At 40.0% G+C, this 21,898-nt stretch overlaps 1 protein-coding gene across 1 annotated transcript in view; it reads left to right on the forward strand.

Annotated features, from left to right (window-relative positions):
- Window positions 1-13,806, forward strand: part of RORB (RAR related orphan receptor B) — a 67,103-nt gene extending 53,297 nt beyond the window's left edge. Inside the window, exons 6-10 of the mRNA XM_065656926.1 lie at window positions 735-867; window positions 2,772-2,879; window positions 3,970-4,080; window positions 13,048-13,160; window positions 13,651-13,806. Coding sequence (XP_065512998.1) covers window positions 735-867; window positions 2,772-2,879; window positions 3,970-4,080; window positions 13,048-13,160; window positions 13,651-13,806 — 621 coding nt within the window. The remainder of the gene's footprint in view (window positions 1-734; window positions 868-2,771; window positions 2,880-3,969; window positions 4,081-13,047; window positions 13,161-13,650) is intronic.
- Window positions 13,807-21,898: the final 8,092 nt, after the last annotated feature.

Genomic DNA, 21,898 nt, shown 5'->3' on the forward strand with positions numbered 1-21,898 from the left:
TCCAGTTCAGACTTTTTCCCACTGGCACCTCTTCAAACGTAGTCCAGTCAACAGAAATCTTTGTGTCTCTCACAACAACATCACTAGCGATGATTTTTCAATCAGATTTCAGTTGGCACATTAGCTGATAACAGAAGAGATGGAAGAGACTCCAGCTTGTTCTTTGACAGCTGAGGGGCTATGCAGTACTAGCAAGAATAAAAATACACCACAGCTTGCGGTGCTGTAGCATGCGGACCAAGAGTATCAGTTTACATATGCACACATGTGTGTGCAAGGAAGTTGATTATCAAGGAAAAAAGGTTTGTTGCAGTGTTCAGATCGCAATGACAGTTTAATTATGTATTGTTTTAAATTTCAAATTAGCAAAAAAGTTCTGTTGGATAACCTAATAGCACTGTGCCACTTCTTCCCCCAGAGTACTCTGGGTTGTTTACATTGTTTGTGCCACTGTTTGCCTATCTTGCACAAAAGCCGACATTGCAATCACCATGCATTCTGCCCCTTTGAAGAGGCACACCAGAGTTCAGATCACTGAGGCAATCGGCTCGTGAAAACAGCCTTCTAATGAAAAGTCTGGAGTACCTTGAGAAGCAGAGGTGCTGCCACCTCTGCCTGAGGATGGGGTGGGTGACGGAGGCGCACACGCTTCTGCAACACCACCTGAAGAACTTAATGCACTGATGAACCCGCTTGCTCACTGCTTTTCATTTCCCTGTGTGTTTTCCCGGAAGACCAGAGAAGCTCTGTGGCAGCAGTGTGCCATTCAGATCACCCACGCTATCCAGTACGTGGTGGAGTTTGCAAAGCGCATAACAGGCTTCATGGAGCTCTGCCAGAATGACCAAATTCTCCTTCTCAAGTCAGGTGGGTAAACACCGCGGGCTCGAGACTGGTTTAGCACGCAGCACATTAGAAGTGCACTCTGCTGTTTTGTTCTACAAATTTTAATTTTGAAGAAGGCCTCATTACAGTCTGTTTCATTAGCTACGTTAAACCTTCTGTATTTTTCCACATCAATCACATTACTGCCTTCTGATCCCCTTCCCTCTACACTCAGTTGTGGTTGTTGAGTACACGCACGCACACAATCGTTGCAGAAACTGCAGCCTCCAACCTGACATGTGGTAGAAGGACCCTGCGAATTGAGCTGGTCGAATCAGTCATCTGCCACCCTGTAAAATCCCCACTTGTCATTAGTGAAACGAACACGGGGCTCACCAGGGCCTGCCTCTGTGGTCATCTCTAATCTTTTTAATGAGACTACAGAAATACCCTCCAGCCAGTGCGCAGGAGGGAAAATCCCTGCTGGCGCCAGTTGGTTTCAGAATAAATGAGAGCGGATTACGGTGGTGTGCTCTGGCCGTGCTCTCTGTGTGTGCCTGGATGTGCACACGTGTGCATCAGGCCAAGGGGGAAAAGGGTTTCATTCCCTGCCGTGGTACTCGGTAATTTCTGTCCTCCAAAAGAATCATGACAAGATTTATCGTGATGATGTAGTAACATCGCCAAACTCAGGAGGGCAAAATGTTATGACCAAGTGAACCGCTACTAGTAATTAAATGCATTTACCCTGTCATATCATTTTCCCGCTCCTTCCACGTGTAAAAGGTAGGATGCTGTGTGAGACAGCTTGTAAAAGCGTAAGAAGTAATTCCTATTTCAAGAGAGACCTCTTCATTAAGGCTGAAAGCCAGTGTGATTCAAAGCTGTGTACACAGAGGCTGAGACAGTGGGAGCAGGTACAAAGAGAGGGGATACAGAGACCCTGGGAACACGTAGACAACCTCCTGGAAAAACAGGGTCGTAGCATGTGAACTATTTTTTTAAAACTCAAACTAATTTTGAAAATTCTGCAGATGCCAGTGCACCCCAGGTAACTTCAGTCATTTGGCTGGCAAAGCTAACAACACAACTGCACCTTCAGCAAAATATATTGTTATATTTGATCGTACTGCCAGACAACTCTGTTTAGCTTCAGCATGTGTAAATATGTCAAGTTTTCTGTTTCATTTTTAATGCTGAGCAGGAGTTAGAAAATCAGGACTTTTCACTCAAAAGCATGTCTGCAAAAGAATCCTCAGATTCAGAGTTCCTCTTACAGGAAAGTTAAATTTAGTTAAGGGATGCTTAAAATTTTTCCTTCCTTTTCCCAATCTGTGTATTTTTCCAGTTAGGAAATAATAAGGAAACATGAGTGAAAAAAAAAGAAGGGTTCTTTGGCTGTTCCCCAACCTGGATGAAAAACAAGGGAAACAAAATCCAATTTAAGGGGTTTTTTTGACGGTGCTTTAACTTTTATTTTGTCTCTAAAAACACTTTTTGATGTTCTCCCCCTCCATCCAAATGAAGCTGGGATTCATATATACATTGAATTAAGCTGCTTTTTTGTACAAAAAAGGTTTAATTATTCAAAAGAATCTTCAATAAATGCCTGATTTTCAGGATAAAGTATTTCAAATTGAGAATATTTGCCTAGGTCTAAATTCAGATTAAGTCCAGGCGGTTGATTTGCTGCAATGGGGGAAAAAACAACCAGAAGAAAAGGTGGTTACGCTGGACCAGAAATTACCACTTTCTATACTCAGAGCAAACAGAAATATTTTGTTTCTCTCATTCAGAGACATATCTTCTAGATGCCTTCAAAGAGTGTCTTATCCATGCTGATGTTTCTAATGACTAATGTCTTCCAGCATGTTTTCTTGAAATTTCCTATATTCTGATATTTTGCAGTAATGTGTGGTACTTTTGCTCTTTTTCATGTCTGATAGGCTGTTTGGAAGTGGTTTTGGTGAGAATGTGCCGTGCCTTCAACCCACTCAACAATACTGTTCTGTTTGAAGGAAAGTATGGAGGGATGCAAATGTTTAAAGCCTTGGGTATGTTGATCTTTTTCTTCTCGACCAATTACATGAAGCTGCATAGTTATGGATTTGTCTGTCTGAAAATAGTGACCCACAATGAAAATCTCCAGTAAATAGCAAATCCCCAAACCTCCAAATCTCTGGGCTGGAAGTGAAAAAGAAAAAAGGTGACTTCCCTAGCTGCTAGCAGTGATAGGTGGTTTTCTCTAATAAGAAAGAGCATCATGAGGGTTATTCAGGTAGACTTCTTATTCTGCCATCTGAAGTTCTGATAAAGCCTTAGTTTATGGTAGGAGCCAAGAGTTTCTCTTAACAGCTCAGTTATGCTTTATATATCAACTCACTCCTACTAATTGTGTCCTGCATAAGGCAATGAGGGGACTAAAATTATAAACTGCAACAAAATGTAGGCAAGGACTTACAGAAAATATTATTTTGCCTAAAAAATTTAAGCTTCATGTATTGAAAGAACTGCTTAATTTCTCAACATATTGAGTGCTACCTGAAATGTTAATAGCTATATGGATGTATTTTGCCCATCCATGAGATTGATACTTTATCAGAAATTTATTCAGGACCAAACTCAAAGAGAGATACTTGCTTCAAATGCATGTATTTAGCATGTAGGTATCTATTTTTGTTATTTGTATATGGATAAAAATAACATTACTTTACAAGTTTACAGCATATTTAAATGTGCATTAGTTGATTCATTTTGGTCTTTATGATTTTTTCACAAATTCTGTTAATTAAAAATTATATATGTGAAAGTTGTTTAGGACTGGTCATTATTACCTCTTATATTTAATATCTGTTTATAAATAGCATTTATTTACACATTGGGAAAATAAAACCCTCTTCTAAGATCTCTCTGCAATTTTTGTTCAGGTCATGCCCCTAATTCTTGGTAATTTTTGTGATTCAATGGGTATTTTAGTGATACATTTTTGGGGTAGGTGGAATTTTAATAGCTGATGAAAGGCACTTGTTTTAGAAGTATAGACATTCTCTCACAACATTTTTGACACCAAAACAATCCACCTTTTATGGCAGGTTAAAGAGCTGATAAATTTCTAGCACTGATTTTGTCCTTCGTGGTCTGCAGGTTCTGATGATCTGGTGAATGAAGCGTTCGAATTTGCAAAAAATTTATGCTCCTTACAGCTGACTGAGGAGGAGATTGCCTTGTTTTCGTCTGCTGTTCTGATATCACCAGGTAATTATTCATTCCAAATACTACAATGATTTTTTTTTTCATCCTTGTCCACCGCTATTTCTACCTACTTAAATAGCTGTTTAAGCTGTATTAAGTGATAGTAAGCAGTGTATGAAGCAATGGAAGAATACCTGAATTACCCAAATATACTTCACTCTCTTTTTAGTAGACTATCAGCAATTACACATACTGGAAATAGATCCAAAGTGTGGGGGTACCAGACATGGAGCAGGATTGCACAGGCAAGCAGTGCAGGCTGGTGTTCCTCCAGACCATGTACAGAGAAGCATGGCACTCAAGGAGGTGCATGTTCCTCCTAGCATTTCCTGAAGCACAGACCTCACGGCCCAGAGCAGGTTGTAGGGCAATGTTTTTTGGTTGGTTTTTTTTTGTGTGTGTGTGTGGATAAAAACATGAGCAGTAAAAGTCTGTATGAGGTCCTGTCTGGTTTTAGCTCCAGGTGAGAGATGCTGATTCCAGGGGCAACAGGCTCTTTCTCATGTATTCTTATATCATAACTCTGTGCAGGCAAAAGCATTCATTCAGTGAGTGCTGCCTGTCTGACCACAGAAAAGAGGTTTTTGTGATTTAATTCACTCAGAAAGTAGATCTAATAAATAAGTTAAGAGTTTAGTGTGGGATTTTTAAACATGCCTCAAGGGAGGTTGTGGTGTTTTACTCAGACCAGACCGCTTTCAGTGGTGCCCAACGACAGGATGAGGGGCAACGAGCACAGACAGAGGCTGCGCAGAGAGGTTGTGGAGTCTCCTTCTCTGGAGACATTCAAAACCCACCTGGACACATTCCTGTGCAATCTACTCTAGGTGACCCTGCTTTAGTGGGCGAGTTGGACTAGATGGTCTCCAGAGGTCCCTTACAACCCCAGCCATTCTGTGATTCTGTGATTCTGTAAATATACAAAACAAGGGATATACAGTGCATTTGCTCACTGCCTGAGACACCGATAGCCCATTCATTCCTGGGCAGCGGTATTTTTCCCCCAGCCAACTCCATTTTGTATTCTGAGCCTGACATCATATGGTAAGATGACCCATTTGGCCATCTTATGTCAGCTGTCCTGGCTTTGCTCTTTCAAAAACTTGTGCTGTATTGCCCCACATGATAATATCATTAATGTATTGCAAGTGTTTGGAGCTTTGCCCTGTTCCGGTGCAGTCTTGATCAGTCCATGGCAAATGATGGAGCTGTGCTTCTACCCCTGGGGCAGTCGATTCCAGGCGTACTGGAGACCCCTCCAGGTGGAAGCAATCTGTGGCCTGCACTCTGCTGCCAAAGGAATTGAGAAAAATGCATTAGCAATGTTAGTTGCAGCATACCACTTGGCTGCCTTTGACTCCAGTTCGTATTGCAGGTCTAGCATGCCCAGCATGACAGCACTCAGAAGCACTGTGACTTCATTTAGGCCACGATAGCCTACTGTTAGTCTTCACTCTCCATTAGACTTCCACACGAGCCATATGGGACTGTTAAAGCATGAGTGAGTCTTGCTGATCACTCCTTGGCTCTCCAGTTGACAAATCAATTTATGCATTGAAATCAGAGTCTTGGTTAGTGTGATATTGCTGCCGGTGTGCCGTCATGGTAGCAATCAGCACCTGCTGTTCTTTGACCCTCAGCAATCCTACAACAGAAGAGCCCTCTGAGAGACTGGACAAGGTACACAGCTTTTTAATTCGCTTTGTCCCCACAGTGGTTATACCAAAACCTCACCGGTACCCTTTTGGGCCCTTGAAATGCCCTCTCCTGAGGTAGCCTGTACCAAGGATGCACAGAGCCTCTGGGCCAGGCACATTGGGGTGCTTTTGCCACTCATTCCCAGTTATGCTTGCTTCAGCCTCCAAAAGTGTTAGCTGCTGGACTTCCCTTGTCATTACATAAATACAGATGGGTTCTGCCTCAATAGCTTGATGTCATTAGGGTACACTGCACACCAGTGTCTGCTAGGGCCTTATACTCCCCCGGTGCTGATGTGCCAGGTCATCAAATCCACACAGTCCAGTAGACCTGGTTGTCCTTTTCCTCCACATGGCTGGAGACAGTCCCCTCTAGTCCTTATCATAGTGTTTATTACTGACAAATGGGTTTGTGTGGCATGCATGGGTTCAGATCTCATCCTTGTTACTCAGCTCTTGTAAATATGAATCAGAAGTTCCCTCCATAGGATTGGAAGTGAGATCAGCCCTTCTACTCTGTCTAGGGAACAGCAGGCTAGAGACTGGAGCAGCAATTTTCCTTTATTTGTGATTGTTTTTCCTTGCAATTTATATACCTGTACCTCTAGGGTTGAGGCAGGCTGTCCATCCCACTTCCTCATACCCTCCCTCTTGAGCGGAAAAATGCTTACCCTTAATAGTCAAGATACTAGTCTGTACAGGTGGAGAATATGACATATCCTCTTTGAACCACTGGAACTCCCGGGACAGTTTCTCCACAGCTGAGACAAGGAACTAAGAGAGATTTTATCCATATTGCTAGAATTGACCAGCCAATTCCTCCACTGTTGGTACCTCTCTGTCTTTGCTGTTCAGTACTGCCAATGAGTTGGTATATGGCAATGGTGAGCTCCATACAACCTTCTGCCACATGGGTCATATGCACTGGACTTCATCTGAATGTTTGAGTAACTGCTTGTTGTCTAGGTCACAAATCACCTCAAGCACAGGGAATTTACACAGGTACTGGATACCTCTTTCCAAGGTAGTCCACTTGCCTGGGTTAAATATAATATCTTCCTTGAAGGGATGTCTTTTCTTTATGCCCGATAGGAGTCATCTCTAGAGGCTGAAGGCTAGTGCCACTTTTCCAATCACTTTGTCAATACCTCCTTCCGTAGAAAGGGATCCCAACTGCTTGACTTCCTTACCTTCTAATTCCAGGCTATTGGCCCCTTTATCCCGGGGGGTGACAATGTGATTGCATGGACAATGGCTGAAATCTTTTTGCATATCTTGCAGCTCACTCAGGGATAGAGACCAGGTGGTTACCATCTCCTCTTCTTCCTCCTCCCCTTCTCATGATGGCCCTGCTGTTTCATTGTCTCTTACTAAACAAGCTGACTTTCACTTCCAAGATTTCTTCTTTTGTACAGGAGCAACTGATACTGGCATGGGCTGGTTCTCTAGCCCATCTACAGTGCCTAACACCAACTAGCCACAGTGCCTGTCACTGGGTTTGTGTAACTGCAGTGCCTGTCACACTGTCATCCGATCTGGAGACCCTCTCTTCCCTTTGAAGGTACTGAATAGTGTTAAACAGGGCTCAGTAGTCATGGACTAGGACCCAGCACATTGCAATGATTTGTGTCTCCCTGGAACTGCCACAATGACAGCATACGTCTTCCAAATGTTCTACTAATTTTTGAGGATTCTGCATTTGTTCAGAGGTGAAGTTCCAAAACACCAGAAGTGCCCAGCATCCTAGGCATTTTCCCACACTGTTCCACACACCCTGCCACTTACAACTGTCCAGCCTTGAGACAGATCTCTAGATGATGTTCTTAAATCACTTGCTAACCTTAGACAACACCAAAACAATATTTCCAAGACATACCAATGGAAGTATTTTAACTACCTAAAGATGTCGAAGGTACTGACAAATTATTGTAATGAAGGAGGAGATATCACAAAAGAAGGTAGCAAAGGTGCCATTCTGTATTTCCTCCATAAAAAACTTCTCAAGAGGAGGAGTATAATTACTAATTGTCTCCACGAGATGGTGCCCGAAGTACAGTAATGGCTTCAGTACAAAGCTCAAATACCAGATTAAGCTCAAGGTCAGTGTTCTCGTAACAAATCTCCCGAGGCAAAATGCCACTAATCATTGCAGAGCACAGCAAACTGCATAAGCCAACACCAATCTTTAACGTATACGACAAAAACAAGAGCACAGTGCACATCAAATAAACTCATTCGGAGAACAGATGAATCAATATCGTGACCCACAACTGCTAACAGATACAAGCCCCTTAATAAACTCTAGCTAATCTGTTGTTATCTCAAACCATTCTCACCCCACGTTGGGTGCCAAAAAGAGCTGTCATGGTTTAACCTCAGCTGGCAACTAGGACCACGCAGCCCCTCACTCAATCCTCCTGCCTAAGTGATATGTGGGGAGATAATTGGAAAGGAAAGGACTGAGATAAGAACAGTTTAATACGACACCAAAGGAAGAGAAAAAGAATAATAATAACAATAATAATAATAATGTAATATACAAAACAAGTGATGCACAGTGCAATTGCTCGCCACCCGCAACACTGATAGCCTATTTATTCCCAAGCAGTGGTATCTGCCCCCCTGGGGAACTCCGTTTTATATTCTGAGCATGACATCGTATGATAAGGAATACTTCTTTGGCCAGCTTGTGTCAGCTGTCCTGGCTTTGCTCTTGCTCAGCTTCTTGTGTACCAGGCAGAGTATGGGAAGCTAAAAAGTCCTTGACTACCAGCAACAACTAAAACATCAGTGTATTATCAACATTATTCTCATACTAAATCCAAAACAAAGCTACTAGCAATGAAATTAACTCTATCCCAGCTGAAACTAGGACAGAGGTAGACCTCCAGCTCCCACTAAGAGTAACTTATTGAAAGGCCTTTACAAAAAAATCTCACTGGGAATTATTTTTACAGTCTTTTCTGCTAAAGACTTCCTCTAGGTCAGTTTGCCCTGTTGCACAGCTGTGGTAGAGATTATAGTAGGCAGAATTAACTGGCACAGATGGTGTCAACATGTTCATTCTCATCATTAATGACACCAACTGAAAGGACTCTGCTCCTTTTAATTTCCCTTTGAGCAGTTCTTGTGGTCATCTGCTTAGAGGTGAAACAGTTGAGCCGATGGCTCTTCATGGTGTTAGGCCAGGATGTTCTAGAGAGGACCCTCCAAACAGCCCTGATTTACACCTCAGAGGTGTCCCAGCCCTGACTTCCTCTGGGACAGGACAGTTGCAGTGTCCTGATGGGTTCCTCTCTGTTAGCCCTCCCTTAGTCTGAAAGGTCCGTGACAGAGATGTGCAGTCAGTGCTTGCTCCCGGGTAGTGTTAGTGGCCTGTTCAGCAGACTGACTCAGTGCAAAGCTAAAGATAACCTGGAAATTTGTGTGGCATCTGGGCTGTGAAGTTCTCCAGCTGACTTCACGTTATGAAACCAAGAGGATCAGGAAGAGGATGGTGGGATCCTTGTAAACAGGATCTGTGTTTTTCTTTTGTAAGAGCTAGAGGGTTTTTTACTCTTCATTTTATTTTTTTACAGTTAGCAAAAGGAACATTAGGAGTTAGCTGAACAGACAAAAACAATAAGATTATTTCAAAGCTGATTTGAAAGCACTTTAGATCACATGAGGTCACGTCACCTGCAGGGAGAAAGAGGATTCAGTTATGTAATTTCTAGCCAAATTGAAAAGAAGTCATGTTTCTGTCTCCCCAGCTAATCTTGGAAAGGAGAACAAGTTATCACCCTATTCAACAAAACCTGGTTGCAGAAAGTTTATAGCATCTCAGAGTGTCCTGTGCCATAGGCCTGGGAAAAATCTATTTAAGTAATGAAAAATTTTCTGTTTATTTTAAGTGGATTTTGGATCAAGTAATTTATGAAATGTGCTTAGCTGCAGATAGGCATTAGATGGACATCAAAATTTTGATTCAGCTCTGCAGTTCTATGTATGTCACGTTAGTTTGCAAAGCACGCAAAAACGCAATATGCCTGCGGTTCATGTTGCCTGAGTATCCGTGCTTTTTTCTACATCTTGCAGCTGTACTAAGTACTTAAAAAGCTAGCAACTCAGCACTGGCTTTGAGCCAGCTGTATTGCAGGCACGTGTTGTAAAAGCTTCTTCATTAACTCTAGTAACGCATTCCAGTCATGACTTACATCAGTCCTCATACAGCCTTTCATAGCTGGGTGTCTCCTGAATAGCAGCTTCTGTTTCTGCTAAGCAGCACCGATATGTAGAGGCAATTCCAAGATTTTTTTCACTGTAATCAAACTTTAGGGTTGAAAGTGGTAGTATGAGGTCAAATATTTCTATAATCCACAGTTCCCCATTTCATATCCAAGCTGGCTTTTCCTTTCTTGCAAGTAAGATGACACATACAGTGTCTCCTATTCCTTTAATTAAAAAAAAAAGAAAAAAAAGTTAAAGCACTTGTTGCATGCTGACTGTGTTTTTCTATAGTCTGTAAGCATATGTATCTAGTCATAGAAGACTCAATAAGAAAGAAATGATGGGCTTCAGCAGCATGTACATGAGTGAAAGCAATCTCTCTTCCTTAAAAGTCTGCAAATTTGGATTGTGCTAATAATTCGTATTTCAGCTGGGCTGCTAAGTTTGAGAGTGGGAAGGCAGGGAAAATCGCTATAGATTGAACTGACATTGAAATTTGCCATTTATTTTCTTACAAAAATGGTAACAGTAAACAACAGAGAAATAAATAATTTCCTTCCACACTAGATGGTTCCAGCTTCTTCAAAATAAAGGGTTTCATCTTGGGAACATATGTAAAAATTTAAAAAATAAGCACTGTTTCACAGAGGTGCGTGCACAGCCCTTCTGTCCACTAAGATAGGTACACAGAGATTCCCTATGGGAAGTACTTATATTCAAGTTCCTTTCCTACAGAAGCCACCATCCTGAAAGGTGTTTCTTGTGCCCTTGATCTCAGCGTTTAGCTCATTTACAGGAAACAGAGTGGTCCCATCAGGAGTAAGGGGACTTAAGAACATCTATTAATACAATTGCTAAGGTTGCAAAGCTCTGTGTCAGACGGATTTTCCATCTGGTTCAGAGCACAAATCCAGATTTTCCACTTTAGGGTGGACCTAAGCACTCTGCTTCGAGGTGATTCTTTAGCCTGATTGCTGATTTCAAAGGTTAAAACATTGTGGAAGGAGTCCAGTAAAGGTTGCAGGGACATCACCTACAAACATGCTGGTGGTAAAACACTAACGTGGCTTCCTCCTGGTTGCCAGTGCCTCTTCTGAAATTCTGACTGGCCATGTTACTTTTTTCCATCTTCTTTTTTGCAAAAAGAGGCCTAGTGAGTTGTCCCCTATCTTCTTTCCTACTCTATTCTCTAGTCTAGTGGCCTCTGAACTCTTTAAAGTACTCAATTTAAAAACCCAAAAGGAAAAGTACAGAATTGAACCACTGCTTCTTGTATCATGTATGGATAGCCATTGATCTATTGGCTTTTTCCTGCAGTTTTGTGAATATAACTAGAGGTACAGCCAAATTTGCAGGTGGCTCTCAGGTGGTATAAACCACGTTTTGGGAGATGAACTTAAAATTGATTGTAAAAGTTTCATCTAGCTCTTATCATGAATTTAAGAACTCTTGTTAAATACAGCACACTTCATGACAGATAAGTGATTAAACCTGTCTTCCAAGAGCCTCAGTCTATTTTTAAGCTTATTCTTGTGACAGAAAAACAAGTCTTTAAGGATTGGTCTCTGTGATAAATCTTTTTAGCTCCAGGCAGCCACAATAGGCATTGTTTTAACACTATTGAAACACATGTTTTTGCAATAGCATAAAACTTGCCACCTAACCAGTGAAGTCTAAGTATTATTGTGTGCTTGTTTGTGTGGTGCCACACGTACTCTCAGCTAATTCTGTTTCTATGGCCACTGGTGGCACAGGATCTGTTGGCTTTCCTTCTGGGAGCATAATTCTCTAAGCTCTGCAAAAAGATTATTTTATTTTCCTGATCATCTCTTCAGTAGTTACAGGTTTGGTTTTTTCTCTTTTCACATTACTTGGTGATGGACACTTGTCATACACCCCTCTCCACAAACAGTAAGACAAATCACAGACTCCTACTCCTCCTGTGATAAAATTTAGCTCCAGCCTCTGTGGTATGTGTACTCATTGAAATGGTCAGCTTGTATTATTTCTATGGATTATTTTAGTGACTGGGAGTGGGTGAAAGAGCTCCGAAAGTGAAAGGGATTTTCCTGCACTTTTCAATGTGTACATGAAGATTCATGCCCTGTGATAAAATAGATTTTTAATTTCCTGCTTGAAAGCTATAATCTATACCCAAGAATTTGTCTGGACTGTGGGAGAGAGGGAAGAAGAAATAACTTTGCAGCATGAGAAAACAGAAGGTTTCATGGTGCTGTAAACACACTGTGTTAATGCTTTGGAGATTGTCTTGGGATCTGCTACTTCTTTTTGTGTGTTTGTCTCCAGAAACCATGACTTTTGAGAATATAGATCTTAAGTGTTCCTACACTTGAGGTTTGAGTTCAGTAGAAGCCATATAGTTTTCCAAACTGTCTGTAACTGTTATTCTCCCAGATAATCTTTTATTTTGTGTTGTTTAAAAAGAGAACATTTTTAAATGATGAGAAATTTGCACTTCAAGACATTGCAACAACTCATAATTCTTTTGAATTATTAAAGAAATTCTTTTGAAGGAAGCCATTTCTTTTTATTCAGAATATAATATTTGGTCTCAAAATGTTCACCTAGTAAATAATGAGATATATTTTATTTTAAATTTTAAATAATTATATTATTTTCAAAGAACTGTTTTGATCAATATGTTTATTACTTATGTATCAAGACACTGAGATAACATGACATGTTTTTCACCTAGCCAGTATGAAGTTAGAAGAACACTGATTGAACCAACAGAAAATAATAAAATGCTTGGGCCTTGTTTCATTTCTACTCTCATCTTTATCTCCAACATACTGGTTTACACAGATGCAGAGCCAACATTGTGTTTCTGTACACTTCGTATCTGTTAAGTAAACTGTCAGGTGATCCTTTAATGGATTAAAATACTCTGCCTTTAAAACTATGTCTTAATTATTATGCAGTCCTTCCTCCTGGGAACTATGATTGCTGTGAGTGCTTGCCAGCGTGGGACATGATGTACATCTGTAAGCATGCCCCACATCTGAGCATTCTTGACTTTAGCTCTTGCTTTCCTTTTTCTCAGACCGAGCCTGGTTAATAGAGCCAAGGAAGGTCCAGAAGCTTCAGGAAAAGATTTACTTTGCACTTCAACATGTGATCCAGAAGAACCACCTCGATGATGAGACTTTGACAAAGGTAATTTTTTAAAACTAAGAGCCCAGCACTCCTTGATGTGACTCTTTTTTTGTAGTTGTTTCTCCATGTATTGCTGCATTAATATGAGTTAAAAGCAGCACACTGTGTACCTGCAATGTGCAGGATAAGTAAGGCTTGTTTTACTCTTGTCCCTGGTTCGTCTTACTCCATTTTTTATTCAATCCACTAATCTCTTTAATTAGCAGAATGACACTGCCTTTAAGTAGCAAGAATGAGACTACCTTAAAAAAATACCCCTGGGAGCAGTTACTCGTCAAATGCATTCTTGGCACTTGGCTAAAATTTCCAGGACAATTGTTTTTAGCCTTTTACAATAAGAACGATATCTGGTCCTTTGGCTGAGTTGTTTTGATGGAGTTCAGAGTATTGCACTCAGTTATCCAACAATATGTTAAGATAGTTCATTTTGAAAACTAATTTACACTAAATGTGCTTCCTCCCTCTTCCTTTTTATTTTAATGTTTCGCAGTTAATAGCCAAGATACCAACCATAACTGCACTTTGCAACTTGCATGGAGAGAAACTACAGGTATTTAAGCAATCTCATCCAGATATAGTGAACACACTGTTTCCTCCATTATACAAGGAGCTTTTCAATCCAGACTCAACCACTGGCTGCAAGTGAAGGGGATAATAGAATTTTCACGTAGTCATGGAATGCGTCACTATTAAGACAAAAAGAAATGTTTTCATGAAGAACTTATTAAAAATGTCACTACTGCAACACTAGGAATGTCCTGCACTTAATAGAATTATTTTTCACCGCTACAGTTTGAAGAATGTAAATATGCAACTCTGAGTGGGGATGTCTTTTTTCTCTTTTCTTTGTTTATTTTTTTGTTTTAAACTGACAAGAAATATACAAATATAGGACACTGGGTGTTACCTTTTTTTAATTTTATTTTATTGGGGGTTGTTTTGGGAGACAACTGTTCCTAGAATTTTGTTGTAGATATACATGAGAATAGAGCAGTACTTTGCAGTATTACTCTTGTTGTTTATTGTTCAAATATAATTTAAGAAAATTCCACTTACTAGACTTGCCTATTTCTATGTTTTTAGATAGTTTAATGCATGTGGAAATTCGTAGCTGTCTTGGAAATTATGGTGCATGTATGGAATACACATATATATGTATATATGCTATATACTTTATATACATATATATATGTAGGTATTATGTGCATACATGCTGTAGCTTAAGAATCCCATGCCTACTTTTAAAGGATGCTCAGCCCGGCTGTCATGCATTTCTTACTCTCCAAGTAACATGTTAGATTTACTTTGCCATTCAGAGTTAAATTGTCAGCTGCCAATGTGTAATGACAGAATCACTTCTGAGGTATGTGTAATCTAGTGCATGTGTGCAGTCTGTAAATGAAACATCAGGAATGTATCAATGGTGCAAAAGCCTTGTCTGGATGATTTTAGCAGAGAGAGGACAAGTTTTTGGAATTTTCTCCATGTTATAGGGATAGATCACATAAAAAAGCGAACATTATAGGGCCTAATGGCAGTAAAGTATCCGAAACACAGAGTAAAAATGTGGACTATCCCACACGTATGCTTTTCTGATTCCACACATGATTTTATTTTATATATACTATTTTGGAAAGTAGTTTTAAGGCTTGGTTTGGTTTTTGCCAAACTCAGTGGAAAGATGTATATTGAACTCAGCAAAAACCACAGGAAGCCTAAAATGTAGCTCTGAAGAGTAACAGCAGAGGGAGAAAGGGAGGGAAGGAGGAGGAAAATCAAAGCAAGCAATGTCCATGCTTACGAAGGCGAATATAACTATCACTGTTTCTGACATAGCCATCATCTAGATGGGACTGATGGTTTCCAAATCACACATACATATATGTATGTTATATACACATGCATATATGTATGTATATATCTGTATGTATATAACTGTGTATATATACTTACATAGAGTTGATTTTAGATGCACTTCAGGAGGGGAGCAAAGGATCGGCGCTTGCTTTTTTTCTGTCTCTGAATTGACTTTTTGTGCATTTGCTTGCAAAACCAGAGGCAAACACAGAGGTGAGTGGAAGACTGCCATGGACTTAATCTTGTGGATTAATTAAGTTTAATTAGCAGTCGTGATTAATGTATTTGGATCCTGCCAGAGATAAAAAAGAAAGACTTTTTAGCTATGGAAGAGGAATTCAGTTTCTGCTACAGCTCTGTCCTTACCACCAGTTTTACCCCTTGTGAACATTTTAGAGAACTGTCCTCCGGAAACACCAGTGGAGGGAGCAGAGCATAAGTAAGAGGAAACAGGCAGTAGAGAAGAAACAAACGCAGGATCACGAGCAGATACATTTCTCTATTTCCAGTCACACAGAAGTCAGTGCAATCAGAGGCAAGGTGAGGAGGAGCATGCTGGCAGGAGGCTGCACGGCAGAGCAGTGTCAGAGGGGGAACACAGCTGGGCCCCAGGGTGGGTGCAGAAACTTGGTTTGTTGCTGTAATAACTTAATGCCTCCCGCTTTTCCAGCATACTGGCACAGCTCTGATCTCAATCTTCTGTTCCCTTCTCTGCATGACCAAATAATTTACAGACTAGTCCAAGTACTTTGTGGAGTTTTCCATTGCCTCCATCAGCCAGTTTGCAAGTTTACATACGTTTCATGACAGAATCCCATCTACACATCATCAATGTTTGTCTGCTCTGTTTTAGCAATGCCAAACCATATACAAGAGCAGTTAAAAACTCTCAGCTAATAAATGTTTCTTTGTAGGTCCATTACAGCTTCAAAAAGAAAAAAAGAAAAAATGTGCACAGCAAAGTTAGTTGTGCTGAGAATTTTGTTGCAAACATGACATACTCTTCAAAATTACTTAGTCCTATATAACAGCAATTTCTAGAATACCTTTTTTGCTCCAAATTCCGAGCACATTTCTGATCTCTACTGATTACATTAAAATGTCTTCAATTAACATCATAAAGCTTGATTCTTCTTTATACCATTTAAACCAAAAATCTGGCATTCCCTTTTAAGGTGATTTATCTGTTTGCAATCCCTTTTGCATGGCAAATCCATGAAAAGGACCCCAAACTCCAACTCTTTCTAATAACAAAATACTTAATTAACTATATTTATGTACTGCTTGTGTGAATTTATTTGGGAAAAAAAGTCAGTCTGAACCCTAGAAGTGCTCAGTTTTAACTGCAGGTGATTCATATTTTCCTTGTATTTTCCAACACAAGAACACGCACGTATATATTTGTTTGAAATTCTTTACAAACTTGTTTTCAGTATATCAAAATGAACATATTTAGCCAACCCACAGAAATATAGAATATGTCATAAACATTTCTGTTCTTAGAGGTTTGTTATGTTTATAAATAGTCCTTCACAATTACAGGTTACATCTTGAAAATATTCTGTTCTTTTCAAATAAGTTAATCAGTCCTTGAGATTTTTTACTTATGTCTTAGGCAAAATAACCAAATGGAGATCACCAGTGAAAAAGACATTATTTCATCACTATCAGCAAGGCTTTTAATCCTTAAAGCACTATTCTTAAATCACTGCAACCTCATGACCTTTTCAGTCAGTAGGGATTACTGCCACTTCTTAAAGATGCAGAAATGAAGGAAAAGAAGTTAAATGACTTGCCAGAGACCACAGAGGTTGCAGGTTTTAGCCCTGGCGTACAAATGGATTCATGTCTTTTGGTCCTAAAAATACAAAGATGATGGTATACAAAATCTTCATTGCCATTGATAGGCAATAGCCTCTACAAACAATTACGAATACTGACAAGCAAATATTTGTCTTCAAATAATGTTCATTATCAACAGTTTGCTCTATTTTTGTTAGTACCTTTACAGAATTCGAGCAAATAACCTTGTTGTTTATTTGGAAAATAAAAATTCATTCTTATACATTACTTATTCGTGGTAACTAAGGCTGATAAATTTTATTTAATTTTCTGTGATTTGGCATTGGCCACATAGGTAAAGTATTACCTGTTTTGCCCTTTGCTGAGTGAGTTTAAAACAACAAATAATGATTACATGCTACAGGGTGGATTTTTGATGTAGGTTTTAATACATGGTCATTTATACTTAAAATTTCAGATTCTTGATATTAGATTTAATGTGTTCAAGTTATCCATAGATTTAAATAATAAAATAGCATGAATTCTAGTAAATAACTGCATAATACTCTCACAAAATGCATTTAAGATAATATTAGTGCTGCTCTTTATTTCTTCTTGGCTTTCATTAGTTCACAGTAGTATCTCAAGCCCTTCAGTTAAATCTCTCAAACTAGGATTTGCCACATCTGCTCTCTGTAGTAATTGGTTATGTTTGTTGATCTTTTAGTGACAAGCTTTTTAAATAAGACACTTTTTTTAATGATTGATTTACCCGGGATTTTTAACAAAAGGATATTTAAAGCATGTATTGAATCATCTAGCATTGCTCTCACAATAATTCGGACATGTTGATCTAAATTATCCTTGGCATCAAGGAAGCAGATGTAGGCTTTTCATTACGCTACCACAGAAACTTAATTTTGGTGTAAATGTCACTCTTGCCAGCTTTTTGTATAAAGAATTAATTCCAAGAGTCATATTTCCTCCTAATGGAAATATTGCTTTAGTGATTGCTAGGGAAAAAAAAAAAAAAGGTAATAGAAGGCATCCAGTTGACCCAACTTTTTTCCAAAAACAAGGTACATTTTTTGATTGGTTTGTGTTAGGCAGCATTTAGGAATTGATTCTGCAAGTCGTCAGGCTCCCTTAGCTCTAACTAGCACCACTAAACATGAAGGCAGCTCAGCACCACATAGAAAGTGCTCAACCCCTCGTAAAGTCCAAGGCCCATGGTGTTAAGAGGTCCCCTTTGAGCTTTGTGGAGCACAAGTCTGTTATTATCTCGTACTTGCTTTTTTATGTTTTTACTTCACAGTTGCTGTTGTCCATTTCAGCTCCATTTAACAGGGATCAGTTTGTTCCTCCTGTTGCGCCTTGGGCTCCAATGCTGTCTCGATGCCTGTGCCATGTTATGGTGCTCCAGGTGGAGCTTTGCGATGTGATTTTCTTTGTTTGTTTTCGTGGTGGCAGCTTGCATAGGTGTACCTTCCCCTTTGGGATAGTTTGCAGGGGTTTCTGACATGACAACTTCTACACAAAGAGGGTTCAAAGCTGCTCTTGTGCTCTGGCCTCTCAGCCTCCCACCACCAGTCGCTGAGAGCTGCTCAAAGACTGCAGCAGTCTCACAAAGCACTCAGGCAGCACCGTCAGAGATGTGCAGCTGATGGTTCCCTTCCCTGTATTTTTTCACTCCCTCTAAAGCTGTGCGACAAAGCACATTTGAAAGATGTTCAGGCTCCCCCTGTCCTCCTTCCTCCTGACTCTCCATTATGTTGTGTTTGCAGAAGAGCCAAGGTCCAGCCTGGAAGTTGGTTCCTGTTTTCAGAGTCATTGTCTATTGGACATCCCAGGAATATAGCACTGGGCAATAAGATCAATCTGAAACATGGAAGAGATTTTTTATCCAAATATGTTATGTCTAACCATATATGAAATGGAAACCTGAGACAGAACAGCTCACTTTTCCCTGGCAATAACAAAATAGTGTATTTATACCTACCAACCTGTCCCAGCACTTTCTGCCTCCACTCTAGAAGCTAACTCCTATCTCTAACATCCATTAGAAACAGTGTGTTGGAGATACAGACCTCTTCTTTCCTTTTTAAGTTTCATGCTTTGTAAATGACAATCACTGCTTGATGCAGATGTTGCACTGTATGCCACTCAGGGATGTTTCATTACTAAAAATAGCTGTATAAATATAACAGTGATAATAAGGAAGAGAATGTTAGAGGCTTTGAAGGGCATGGGGTTGAGCTGCCCAGATGAACGTGACCCAGACAAGGCTTTCAAGCCAGTGATTAGGATTAACATTGGTATAAACTGAATTCACTGTCGGCATTTCCTCAGCTTGATGCAGGACTCACTTGACCCATTGTTTCACAGTCAGTGGAGCTCTACTGACCCATCAGTCTGCGACGTTAAAGTCCTTTTGGAAACAAAACACAGGCAAGCTTTGTACAAGTTACTGAATTTAGACAACTGACAAAAGAAAGTGCAGTTTAAAGGTGCTGAGTTTAGGTACCGTTAGTGTGAGTGCATATTCAGAATTGCTGCGGGCATGTAAGAAGAAAGGTTAAGACGTGGAACAAATGATAGTATGTCAGCAATGACAGCAACAGCTATGCCGAGCTACCACATGGAGAAATGACTATAAAGAGCAAGTAGTGTAACGTGGCTAACAGCTACCCTTTCCTCTCAGGGATGCTACCCCGAGTCCTCTGTAGCAATGCACCTCCATGGTATGACCTGTCCTTTTCTCACCTCGAGCAAACATGACATCATTTTATACTGTGCTAGTGAAAAATACTCCTGTTTCCTAGAATTTTGAAATGTGCTTCTGCTTATTCCTAGCTTTACACCGTGCTTTTTATAGACCTATCATTACAAGGACACACACACAAAGAAAAATTGCAGTGGATTATATTGCCTGTTATTGAGTTAGTTCCAGGTCTCCAGCCAAGAGGTTTTCCTCAGCTCTGAGTATGATCATTGCTCCTGTTCCCACAGTGAGTATGTATGCGTTTTTACTCACTCCGTCTTCTGAATTCTCTACACCTAGAAGATGGGTGGACAACTTGAAGAGGTGAAAAGGAGAGGCAAACATCCTTACACATCAAGGTTTTCATAGTCATATTCCTTGCCAACTGTCCCGTTGCAATTTGAATTTCAGTCTTTCAGGTTGCTGGGAGCTGTGTCCAAGTGAGTGAAGTTCTTGTTAGCATGATACCTGCCCATTAAAAAGGGCAGTCTTCTGGCCAGAGGACCTTGCCTCTCTTTCATTTCCTTTTACTCCTAATGAATGAGGCCTGGAGTGGTAAATGATTCATCTTTCCTCTTTCTCAAAGCTGATCCTCACCTGCAGCATGCAAGGAAGGCTCCACGCAGGGGGTGGGAAGCAGGCTCCTTCCTCCTCTTCCTCCCAGCCTCCACATCCTCACTAGCTACATTGTCCCTGCGTGTGTTGTCCCTGCAAGTAAGGCCATGTGACAATGAGCCCAACACACCAGTAATTCACCACCCCAGAAGTGGTTTGCAGAGGATCACTTAACTATAAAAGCCACTTGTGTATGCAGTCTGCAGACAAATGCCATTGTGAAAAAAAAAAAGATCTAAAATTTCTGCAGTGGTAGCTCATAGTCAGTAACTCTCCTAAAATACACAGCCTGAACGTCTAGTGACATGATGTCAGTGTCCACCAGACAATTTTTGCATTTCGTTTGTGCTGAGAGGATAAGGCAATGCACAAAATGCTCTGGGAGAGATATCCTGGGTGTTACTGCGGGCAGCGAGGATAGTACTGCTCACAGTGAGTTCAGTAAAGTGATGTACTGCATTTACATAACTTCATCATCCTCACAATTCCAGAACATCACATAGGGAGAGTGAAAGAAAACGTCATTGGATATAGCAGCAATAAATAAATTATAAGTGTTTCTTTGTAACTGCACTTGCAGAAAATGTTTGCTTTGCACGTGGTCTTCTGTACAATAACGAAGAAAAAGCTTCATCTAATGTAGATATCACAGTGTTTTTGCATATTTGTTGGATTAGTTGGGTGGAGCTGCTCATTTGTGATCAAAGATACTGCTGTTGAGAAAAATGTATGTGCTTCAAGAAAAGGCTGAGGCCCTTGTTTATGGCTGTACATTGGCAGCAGTAAAGTATGTTCAATATAAAACTCCGTCTAGACAGAATTTTTAAAATGTCTGCTAGTTTTCAATATTATGATCACATTGGTCCCTTATTTGGGCAACAAGAACACGACTGCATTGAAAAACAAGCAGGGCCAGATGGTCAGCCACAAAGAACAAGAAAGAACAGGCTTTATCTTGAAGACTGTTCCAGATAAAACCAGCTTATTTAAAATAAAAAATAAAAAAAAATTAAAAAAAAATAGAAAAAGCACTTATACTTGTCTTGCTTAGACACACAGCTTAATAAGTCAGAGTAACTACATTAGGCTGTCGACTTTGGGGATTCAGATTCAGATGCACTACATTTGTATTTTTTTTAATGTGTCACTTCAGTGTCAGAATCAGGCAAAAAAAGGTGTTTTGTTGTTAGTAAGAAAGGCTAATAATCATTTAACCCAACAGAGTGTGGACCACACGTTCTTGTGCAGTAGATGGGGATTTAATCATGCACTTACTCTTAAAAAGCCACTGAGTAGCATAGAAAGCGAAGTAGCCGTGACAGTCTCTGCCTCTTGCATGACTGCAGTGTGACCTCTGGTAGGCTACAGGGAGCGGCTCCATGATTGTACTTGTGGCCACAAATAAAGCACAACCGAACCCTAAACTGTTACAACACCCAGCTAAATCAAATGCATGGGGTATTTAGAGATTTATGCTAATTGCTGTGAGATAATTCCCATGTTAAATTAATTACTCTGGTTGTAATGAATGGGCGATTTAAATAAAATAGGAATCAGAATAGCAACAAAATCCCTTATTTTACAGCTGCACTCTCTGCCTCATTTAATTAACACTAAAGAAAGTTAGTTAAAAACTAAACAAACAAAACAAGAAGAAAGAAACCTGAGTATGTATTGTAGAAATGTAGAAGACAAATAAAATATTTTTTCAAATGTAATTACT

The sequence above is a fragment of the Caloenas nicobarica genome, chromosome Z (genome assembly GCF_036013445.1).
Source record: "Caloenas nicobarica isolate bCalNic1 chromosome Z, bCalNic1.hap1, whole genome shotgun sequence".
Lineage (NCBI taxonomy): Eukaryota > Metazoa > Chordata > Aves > Columbiformes > Columbidae > Caloenas > Caloenas nicobarica.